General features: G+C 33.1%; 1 protein-coding gene across 1 annotated transcript in view; it reads right to left on the reverse strand.

Annotated features, from left to right (window-relative positions):
- msi (RNA-binding protein musashi) overlaps positions 1-8,041 on the reverse strand; it is an 89,497-nt gene extending 81,456 nt beyond the window's left edge. Inside the window, exon 1 of the mRNA XM_088206011.1 lies at positions 7,747-8,041. Coding sequence (XP_088062137.1) covers positions 7,747-7,817 — 71 coding nt within the window. The 5' untranslated portion in view covers positions 7,818-8,041. The remainder of the gene's footprint in view (positions 1-7,746) is intronic.
- Between the last annotated feature and the right edge of the window lie 3,841 nt (positions 8,042-11,882).

Below are 11,882 nucleotides of genomic sequence, written 5' to 3' on the forward strand. Positions count from 1 at the left end.
ATGAATGCTTCTCTCGTGGTCAATTTAATGTCGCAACACCTGTATGTGCTGGCAGTTTAAAATAATACTAAGAAAAAACATCGACAGTAAAATTAATATTTTATTAGGATATAATAATCAATAGCATACCCAATTAAGCAAATCAAAATAAAATCGAGTGCTCTATATGGAAAAGTCTAACACGTTTACAATATATTTAGCATATACTACTCACATAAGCCTACGCATTAGTTTGTAGTAATCATCGTAAAAGCAATAACCAGAGATCAAAGCTTTGTTTGGAATAAAAATGAGTGTTGTTTTTATCTTCTCGTAGGAGTACATATATTTATTTAAAATAATATGCAAAGTAACAAATATATTATATTAAATAGTATTTTTAAACAATTCTATAAGAATGTTTATATAAAGACCAGCACGTACAAGTATGGTTCTCAATTATTCGTAGTTTTCAACTAATCAAATATTGAGTAAAAATAGATGAAGTAAGTATTTTTTCTACTTTTTTTACCGATATTAATTTATTTAACCAATTAGTGCAAAAAATTAATTAATTGCCTGTAAAATAGTCATTTTAGCTTTTTCAAATCAGCAGATATAAGAGCAGCTGCGATTGAAGAAAATTTATGGAGTTTTAAATACATAAATACTATTTATGTATTTAAAACTATTTATTAAATAGCTAATAATGTTTCGAACGAATTTTATGTACATATTGCATATAAATGAAATAACTGGAAATAAATTAACCGCAATCGATTTATTGAACTGGTTGAAATAAAATCACAAACATTTTTTAGATAAGGACCTTTCTAACATTGTTTCATTCAACTAATGAATTCTACGAATTTCGGTCATAGTAGACTTGCCGATAAACAGTCTATTCAAAAATGATTTTTGAGAAGGCGCATGGACTTTGGAACGGCACTAGTCACTCGAGTATATTGAGAAAAATAAACGACTACAGGTGTTGCTTAAGTATACAAATTGTTTCATTCTAAGATTTTTTAAATTTCAATCTTACGAATATTCGATTGAGAACTCTATGTACAAGGCATAGCTAACCAATTTTAGAAGTATATAATAATGATAATTAATTAAGAAATAGCAGCTCTTAGGTATTTCCAGATTATCGTAATCTCGCTGATGAACAGAAATTGTATCTAGCGAATAAGTGATCATCGGATTGGCATTGATATATAGATTAGCCGCTGCAGAAGATAATAAATACACGATTGAAAGAATTACGGCGTCAACTATAACGTGCTTCTCACATTGCATCGCCAAACGAAGAAGTTCCTTTAGCCGCCGCTATGTCAATCCATGTTGCCAGTGTGCCGCATAGCTCCAGGGTAGCCATACTCATCGGGCCCAACAATGTCTATTTACCATAACCATACAACTGTTACTGCCTCAAAATAAGTAACTAAAAAACAGGTGACGCACTCTAAACGATAAAACTTATATTTAAACATTAGCTTAAAGGTTCTAAAGATATATAATAGTTGGAATGCTGTAACTATAGATCCTTATATGTCTCAAAAGCGTTAATAACCCATGACCATGTATGTAACTTTGTCGACATTTGCTATGGATAAAGATAGACTGGCAATGATGCTTCTGCATAAAGGTTGAACTCCAGCGAATCTCTCGGGGGATTAAGACTATCCCTTATTAGGGATGATGGCGTAAATCAAGTAATAATCCATTAACTCTTGTAAAATTATACGATCTTAAAATCCCAACCAACCGTTGAATTTTATGCACAACGTATAATAACAATATCCGTGAACGTTTCATCGATAATTTACGGAATTCGTTAAACTCCTCTTGTGTACCAGGCGCGAAAGGCAAACACGATTATTAATTATTAATTAATCTAAGTAAACCGAGAGTTGATGAAGTTCGACATAGCCGCCTGCCTGTGTACAAACAATCGATTAGCGCTTCGGTTAATCGCCGACGCTAATAAGAAAAACTTTTCTTCGGTATTTTGACCGCAACATAGTGGTCTGTCGGATTATGCGTCGAAGCTCAGCGAAGAAAAGAAAGATCAGAGAGCTTATAATACGCAACCAATCTACCGCGAATAGTACGGTCGCTAATTCGTAGCATTATCGCTGCAGCACGAACGGGTTGAGTTGTATTTAAACAAATATAATTTGAAATTCATTGCGGTATTATATTAAACGTGTTGGGTTATACAACAAATACATCATAATAATCAAATAAACGAATAACCTAACAGTTGCGCATAAAAGTACATATATATATGTTACAGCTAAAGTGTTAAATATCGATAAAGTATACAATGACTAGACAAAGTATGCACTAACCATGAGCTTATGATGCTACATTTCATGTATACTTTCACTAGATAGTGTATGCTTTAACTAGTGAGTGTGTGAACTATCTGACGAAAGTCGAATCGTCAACGAACAAAATTTTACAGACGAGCGTGTTTGACAACCAACACAATCGCAAACGACTAATCGTAGAGCCAATAAAAAAAGCGAGTCCCCATAAATAACTCACTGCAACGAATCTACTTAAAAGGAGGATTATATAAATTGGCAACAAAATTTATCTTACATAAATGGTTTAAAATACCTAATAAATATATAAAATTCATTTGATTTTAAATTCTTTGACGAACACCAATGAGAGCAGAAAATAACTAATCATAAATTATTTTGTAAGTACTGTAACTGAAGAGATATGACAGTGCAAACATTGACTAGGTAGTGTACACATTTTCAAAATTCACACTTTGCCTATAACATATACAATAAAAAAGTACTAAAATAATACATTTTCAGCGTTCGACTTAAGGTGTTTCAAAACCTACATATAACCTTTACTGGACAAAAATTTTTTTCTTATCGAATCCACTGCGTACCAATTTATTTCATCACAAAAATTAGGTTTTTTACCTATTATTTAGGGTATACCCTGTACCCGTTCCAGATGTTAGGACCAATACCTGAATAAAAAACACCCAAGAATCCAACGACAAAAGAAGGAATGTTCCCTATTGTAATTTACACAACACCAATTGTTCTCAACATATTTTTAATCGAACGGATTTTTTTTTATTACTTTAATTTATGAAACACTAAATATATTTATGTATATACATTACAATTACTTACATATTCATATATTTGGATTGTTTGTTTATATTAGTCAATCGTATGATATTTCTCGAAGCAATCTTCTATAAGATGTTTTTTACCAGTTTTTTTTTTACATAATATAAGAATTTACTATATGGGAATAGTACCTATCGTGACGTTTTTTTGTCCGTCAATGCAAATATGTACTATAATATTATTGTACCTTCATTTGCATATTTTTAATTGCTTATGCTAGACCAAAGTCTAGCGTTCATATTTAAGATTTTTTATAACAATATTACGATTTACAATAAGTGAGAATCGAATGAAACATATCTAAACCGAATTCTGACCAATAGGAGAGCGCAAAAAAAACAACTATCACTTCTCAGAAGTCAAAAACCCACGTCAAAAGCAATAAAATCGTGTCAACGTCGTCGCAATGGGAACGCTCGTTACCGAGCGTTACTGAGAAGTGTTAATTGTTTCTGCGCCCTTCTTTTGAATAAAATTCGGTTTGAATATACTTTGACCAACACTTATATCAGAAGTGGAAAAATCTTAAAGGATAGTAAAACATAGTGTAATAATTAAGTGCAGACAAACTATGGAGAATATGCGAGATCTGTCTGTTCTTCCGCTTATTTTCCCCTAAGAGAAATATTTTGGACTTGTTATAATGAAAGTTCTAAAACTATAATTAGTTTTAGAACTTTCATTACGTTGGGTTTCGCAACTGACAAATAGTTTCATAGACATTTAGGAGCAGCATATAATTTCACTAACACATCAGTTAAATTATATTTTCAAAATCTACTAGTGAAAATGTATTTGAACTTCACTGAAATATACAAATTCACTGTAAGATTTATATATCGCATGTAAATAAATAATAATAAATACATAAATGTATATATTACTACGTCTGAAAAAGTTGACATATAGTTATTTCAGCTTTTTCGAGGGGGCGAGGGGCAAAAGTTGGCCTGTCAGTGGTCGTTTTATTAATATTTCGATTTCATCAAGATTCATGCATTTTTCTATTCAAATTCAAGGAGGGGGGGGGGCAATTGGCCGCCAATATCATGAGATTTTACGCCATTGGAGCACCTAAAACCCAACATCCACTAAGTTATAGCCGAGATACTGCCCGAAATGTACGCAAAAGTCATCGAATGAATCAGCTACTGCAAAAGGTCTAGAGGTGGCCATTTAATTGATATTAATTTTCATAATTAATGAAATACATCAAATCTGAGGATATCTTTAAATCTGTAGGTTTTAAAAAAAAAGTCGAATCACTATGATATCCTTCAACATGAAAAATGTATTGCAAAAATCTATCGTAGGACTACTCTCGATTTAAATAAAACATTCAGCATAATTAATTCTCGCGACGTTATAAAATTATCACAAAAAAAACCATTTGTGACAATTGATTCGTCAACATCAACTTCACGATTTGGAATTTAATGCGGTCAAAATATATTGTCTAAATATTGAGAAGATTTAATTTATTTAAAGAAAATATGTACGTAAATCTAAAAACAAAAGAGAACCATGGATAACAACGTTTAGGTTTTGAGTGGCTGGTACAAACTGGTCAAAAAACTGTTTCTAAAATCCATCGATGGATCAATAGATTTTACGACGAATTTTAGTAATTTAACAATTCCAGGTAAAATGGTTAAGAATTACTACATTTTTACCTTAACATATCGATAGAAATATCTCTGAGTAACTAATGAAATAAAATACTGGAAATTTTATCATCATGTTCGAGTGCGTGACTGGAAGCATAATCCAAAACATATTTTTTGGAACCGGAAGTAAAAGTGATACCAACCAAGGATATCTTCGGATTTTTTTTATTAATCATATTTAGGAATCGAATAATAGCACCTCTGTACCTTTCGTAAATGTCGTAAATTAACTTTGACACTTTGAACACGCGTGATTATCGACAGCTGTCTGATTTACAGTGCTGCCAACAACAAGGAAGGAAATTGGATCGTCCTGTACTAGGGCGAGCACACAGGGATGAGCAGCATCTCTACTAGTTCGGATTATGTTGGACACAAAGGCAGCCCGTGGGGAAGTTTGCCGACCATTGTATTCAATTATTTTAAGTATAATTAATAAAATACTCTTGATCTAGTATTACGTAAGATTAAATTCAAAGTGGATTGTGAATGGATAGAATAATGTATGATTGTAAAATAATAAGGTATTACATTATAAACATTTTAACTTAGCAACTTAGATGCAGTGATAATGGAGGGATATAACTATGTTAATATAAATTGTATTTAAAAAGTGAAATATATTTTTCTTCAAAGAGTTATATGCAAAATACTATAAAATATTATTTTATACTGCCACCCTCGTATAAAATTTTAGAATTTCATTAGTTCCTTACATGTTTTTGTATCCATATGGAATTATAAATCATCTGTTTCCTAATATATTTTGAATCACATGTGTGGTTTGGGGTAAACACGGGTAACCCCAATGACCGAACATATCGTTGGCCCAACCAAGTGAGAATGAGGGGTTTGAAATAATTCATAACTTTTTTGTTAACTGCAAGTTATAAAACATTTTGGTACATTTAATTATTTTTCTACTTGCGATGTGCTATAACGACTAATCGATTTTTCTATTCTACAATGACAATATATATTATTAAGAACTTAGCCCTCTAGAATGAGGTTCTAATCGGCTTAATAAACGATCATTCATGTGTATTTATTGAACATTATCACAACGAATATTAAAGCTGAATCTGAATATATTTCCGCAAATTTACTTATTTGTAAATACACTCTCCGCTACTTACAAGCTCTCGAATTACCCATATGAATTATGAATATCTAAATCTGTATATATATTATTCTGTAAAAAGCCGAATTTAGTGTACTTAAATTTGCAAATATGAGTCGAAAACGCACGAGCGTATTCCGAGGCAAAGAACTGGAGTTCGGCAAATATAGAAGGACAGTGCGTGATGCCCATCACTACCCTCAAAATGAATATATATGATTATTAAAAAATCATTATTGGTTCATTGAGAACTATTTTTTTCGCTGATCTTTCTTCACTTTATTAATGAATATTAGTATTTGTTCAAACGGTTCGCTGTTTTAGTAAATAGACTTTTCTGCATCCTGCAGCAGTGTCAAAATCTCCTTCCTCGGAAATTGAACTAGAGATATTTACATCGAGTAATTGGGAGTGACGTTCGAGAGTCGAGGATGCTTTTTTTATTTCCATTGTTACTTTAATAATTTATCAGAGAATCTGGCTTCATTGTCTGCGAGACTAAATCCTTTCCAATAACAATAATAAATACTTCTTGTTATTAGAGATGATTCAGATGATATTCCTCAAATATCTATACAATAGATAAAGTACAATAAGTAAATTCATTGTATTCTAGAGCTATTCAACTTCTCAAGGAGTTTGTCTGACATGAGGATATTTTCAGCTACGAGTTGCTATATACAATTCACGTGGAATGTTAGATCTCTTTTCCGTTTCAAACAGTTCATAAAAATTATACATAGATTGCGTTGTCGTTAAATGTGAGCACAAAACGAGTATATGACATCCACAGTGAAAGGCCTTTAATCAGTTATTGCAGAAAATGATACGATGTTACGTGAAATATTAGTGCTAACATCGGGCAACATAAAGCAATCAAAACAATAAAGATCAAGGAAGTTAAAAATCGGCCATCGGCAGGCAGTGTTTTTTGGTATGCTCGGAGAATATTGTCATTGAAAACTATTACTGTGACCTTTTGGGCAGTTTACGAGCCGCTTTGCAGTTTGATAAAAAACGATCCAGTACAGAGCGTAAAGATCACGTTCTATCACGACAACGCCCCGACTCATTAACCGAAACCAAACCGGCAAAATCCATTGTTACCCATCCCTTTAAATAATCTTTTCAGAGAGGATATTTAAGATAACGAGTTGTCTATTTTCAAAAGCTTGACCGTAATCGGGATAATGGCACTCACGCGAGCATCTTTGGATTCGAGAAATAAAAAAAAACTACTGGCATATTCATTGTCATTCTATATTCTACGAACTTTTTGATACCTTCTCCAAATACAAAATAATGTTTATATTAAAACGACAAGCGGCTCCCCCCTTTGGCTGGCGTGTTTTGTATTTTGAAGCATGGCAACCCCGACACACCTGTCGAGTACGAACCGTCGAATGCGATTCTTAATCTGGGGAGCAATTTTGTCTGGACGCCGAGCGTGAAATCGAAGGTCAACTCTCAAAAGCATAATTCGGAACAAACAAACCGGACACCCTTTGATCGACTTGAGACTTGTCGATCTCAGATATAGGAGAAGCGTCGAAAAGTTTCGATCGTTCGAAAAGATGAAAGGATCGGTAAACTAATTAGACGCCGAACCTGTTGCGTCGATGCGGGGTCGGAATATGCTGAAACTCGAATAAAATAAAAAAAAGTCGGTTAAGTTGGCGATACTGCGCGTCTTTTTTGTTTTGAGCGGTGGTCCCGCGTTCGCGAGCGCACCGTGACAATCGATATTCGGATCGGCGCGCGTTCGCGAGGTTATGTTTTGAGGGGTGTCGGGGTATTGCGAACAGACCTGATCCTGACGGGCGGCGGGATGTTGAAGGCGGCTGGGAACAGCTTGGTGGCTGCGTTTTCGAACAGCATGGCGGCGGCGATTTTTTCTGCGCGGTTCGAACGAGAGACGAGACGAAACACGGGGGCGCTCTCAGTGAGCGGGGGCGAAGGCGCGATTGAATGCGGACGAGACGCGCGACATGTTCTCGACGGGCCGGTGCCGCCACTACTGACGGCCGCGAACGCCGGCGAGCAGCGGGACGGAACAGCGGCGCCCAACCGGCGGCGCGCGGTCCGCACAGGGGGTGATTTCGCACGAAGCGTTGTTTATTACGTGCCGCTCGCCGGCCGATAGTTATTGTCGCTAGGTATACGGAGCGCGGCACAAAGGAACTGGAATAGTCTCTCCCCGGCGGACAGATGGCGGCAGTCGCGCCGAGGGTTACCGCTACACCCTTACCAGAAACGAGATGAGCAAGAAGAGACTTCGCTCCGTCGATCATCACAATACTAATTTATTACTATCAATTTCAAAATTTTAACGATATTAATTTAATACATGAGATTTTAGTCTTTAATTTTTCAATTCTTCGACTGTATGAATTTTACACGCACTAACTCAAAACAAAGCTGGGAAGAGCAAGAGAAATGAGAGTAGTTTTACATGAAAATAGAATTACTAGTTGTATTAATATTGTAAGATTTGAATAGTTGGATGTTGAAGAAATATTGAAGTTGAATGTTTTAGTATTTATATATAAGTTAAAAATAATGTTATTAGAGTATTTTAATAAGAAATAAAGATGTACATAGATTTAATACTAGAAATATAGACCATTTAAGGATAGTTAAGTATAAGAAAACAAGTACGGCCAGGGAAATAATGTACGGAGGTGTGAATTTGTATAATATTCCTAGGATAATCCGCAAAAATAAAAATTTAGCGGGTTTCCTCAAAAGAATGAAGAAACATAGTCGTGCATTAAGAAATAAATTATAAGAATGTCTTTCTTATATTATGTTTTATATGCATGTTTTGATTATATTTGTTAAAAATAACTTTTTAATTGATGTTTATAATTAGTTACAATTTATCCTAAGTGCAGGTTGATAGAGTTCAAGTCCTACTCTCATAATTTATTTGTGTCTGAAATGGTACATGAGCATTAATGTTGTCAACAGCTTAGAAACCATTCAATTGCTTTGATGTATGTGAATATTAGTGAAGATCATTTCGGAGATTTTTCCGAGTACAACCGGAAAAAAACACTAAAATTAGCGAATGATCTTATATTAACACCATGCCTAATCATTAGCATTCAACGGTAAATATGCTGAAGTTTAGTCTATGAATCATAAGTTCAGTCAAAACCACAGAATACCTCGATAATATTGACCACTTAATAATTTAATTAGAAGATGAAAACTAGTGAACATAAAACAATTAGATCCACATAAATATAAATGATTTTATAACACTTTTTTAATACACTTTAAGAGAGAAGTAATACTAGGAAATTCTTGAAATTCTTGGGGGGTAATTCTTCTTCTGATTAAAAAGAGCAATATTCATAATTAAAAAAAGTTTAGAGAGAATGAGTTTGAGTTCCGCATAACTTCTTGGACCAGAACTGCGACTACTTTGCATCCGTTGGAAGGCCACTCCCCGCGCTCACGCAAGCCCAAGTGCAATCCCTAACACAGAAAATCAGACACCAGATTAACACTGATAATTTAGTTCCAACACCATGCCTGTGCTGGGAAGAGCAAAAACACTCGTGTCCCAATACCAATGGTATTGATACCCAAAGAGTCCATCTAAGATTTTTACGTCCAGAATAGCGTGTCAATGATCGGGCTCTCGTTAGATTGCATTATCGTCATCATTATAGCTCCACCCTTCAAGAACGCCCGTGCATCTCGAAGGACTTAGGATGTCAACATTACCTCTGCTGCCTACCCCCGAGAGTCACTCATCCTCGTAAGAAGTTCATATTACTCTCCCAAGCTAGTGTGACGGGTGTGGTGGTCTGGCGCCCCACTTCTTGGACCAAATGAAAGACAATCATTTACCCTCTTACCGCTAAATTAATTCGTGAAAAATCTGACCGTCTTGGCTGGGAAGTTTTATTATACTTCCTGTATTCACCAGACATAGCTCTTTTATCCTTGGTCAGGTCTATGGAACATTTTTTTAAGAATAACAAATTGAATCCAAATGAGGAAGTCAAATCAGCACACTAGGACTTTTTTAATTAAAAACCAAAATATTTTTTTAAAAAAGGAATTTTCGATTTGCACGAGCGATGGAAGAAGATTGTAGAAAATGATGGAATATTAAGGAAAAGTTATTTAAAAAGCTGTGATATTATGAGTGCAAAAATTCGCAAAACACTGTGAATGATATTGATATTCGAAGGTTTTCCAAATTTCGATCTGTGTATGTATCAACACTCTATGAAGATGTTTGCAATTGAGGTTGACCTTTGTTAATATACTAGCGACATTGTATTTAAGATGGGTTTCAAACAATCAATGGTCGTAAGGCGCCTCGTCATGGAACATTTACAAGTATGTTTTATCACCAGCATACTGCAATAGCAATCCAAAAAAATAACAACTTTATGCAAACCACCCGGAGAACGCTTTTTAAGCAATCGCAACACAGATAGCCGATGAAGACTTAACTCCAACTAAATAACGAATAAAATAAAACAATGATGTTACAGTAAAAGAAGCTTAGCACAATATCTATAAGAATATTTGCTAAGCGCTGTCTTTAAGCTAAATATGTTCCTAAGCAATGGAAGATAGCTAAAGTGATTACAATGTGCATACGCAGTAGATTATATAATTGATTATAAGCAAAAAATAACCAGAGGACTATCGAAATGCCCTTCATATATTTTAATTTATGGCTAACTATTATTTATGTATTTGTAATTTTAATCCTGAACTAACATTATCACTAAAGCTGGTCGATTTTAATTAAAAGTTACTAATCGCTATATTTTTAAAACATATGGCATATAAAATTATTGTTACACTAATCTGATTTAAAAAATATCAGTCATACTAATTGATTATTATAATTCATATTGATATAAGAATACAAATATATGTATTAAGATTAAAAAAGGTGATAACTAGTTTCTTAATATATGTACTTCAAACATTGCTGTTTTTAACGAAAGAGATTCTTACACATTAAGAAACTTTGTTGTTTTGTTAATAAATTATAAGATTTAAGAATGCAAATTATTTTGTCTCACTTTCAAAGTTTATTTATAATTCAATAGGTAGATCTTGTGAATTTATTATTAAAATATTTTAATAAATATCGTCTTACAATGTGATAAAAATACCGTTCAGTAGAATTCCTCGTTTTATTTTGCCTCGAACAAAATTAAGATATCAAGTTCTTATTACGGCCCACTACGGAGAATTTTACTTACTTATTTGTACATATATGTAGTATATTTACAGCTATTTTAAATGAATTAAAACATATATTTTTTTCATAATGTTTTTTTATTTTTTATTCAGCAAAATTTATCAAAGTTTTGATTAAATGTACCGTAATAATGTAATCGGGCCTTTGCCGTCTTTTAAACTGTTTATGCTCTATCGTAATTTATTAAGATAATTTTGAAGGGTTTGAGAAAAATCGAAATATTCCAAATACAAATAAACTTTATTGTAAAAGTTCATATTTAAAAATGTGGCTTAAAAAAATTGATTTATTGAAAAATATAAATTTAAAAATTGCACCAAACCGTTTTTTTTTAAATAAATAAGGAATATGTATTTTTATCAAAATTTAGACTATGTTGCCATTTAAAAAATTACACAGCAATATAAAAAAAAACACAGATTGAGAACCATCGATTTTTTTTTATATTTAAATACCTCGGGTTATAATGAAATATCTTCGGAATTTTTGTTTTAAATAGTTTTCACAGCTTTTTGGTAAAAACTCCAAAAAGTTTAAATGCAACCCACAGATTAGGAACCATCGATATATTGATTTATTGAAAAATATAAATTTAAAAATTGCACCAAACCGTTTTTTTTAAATAAATAAGGAATATGTATTTTTATCAAAATTTAGACTATGTTGCCATTTAAAAAATTACACAGCAATATAAAAAAAAC

The sequence above is a fragment of the Plectrocnemia conspersa genome, unplaced genomic scaffold, assembly GCF_051122295.1.
Source record: "Plectrocnemia conspersa isolate PC_06_02 unplaced genomic scaffold, ASM5112229v1 ptg000002l, whole genome shotgun sequence".
Taxonomy (NCBI): Eukaryota; Metazoa; Arthropoda; class Insecta; order Trichoptera; family Polycentropodidae; genus Plectrocnemia; species Plectrocnemia conspersa.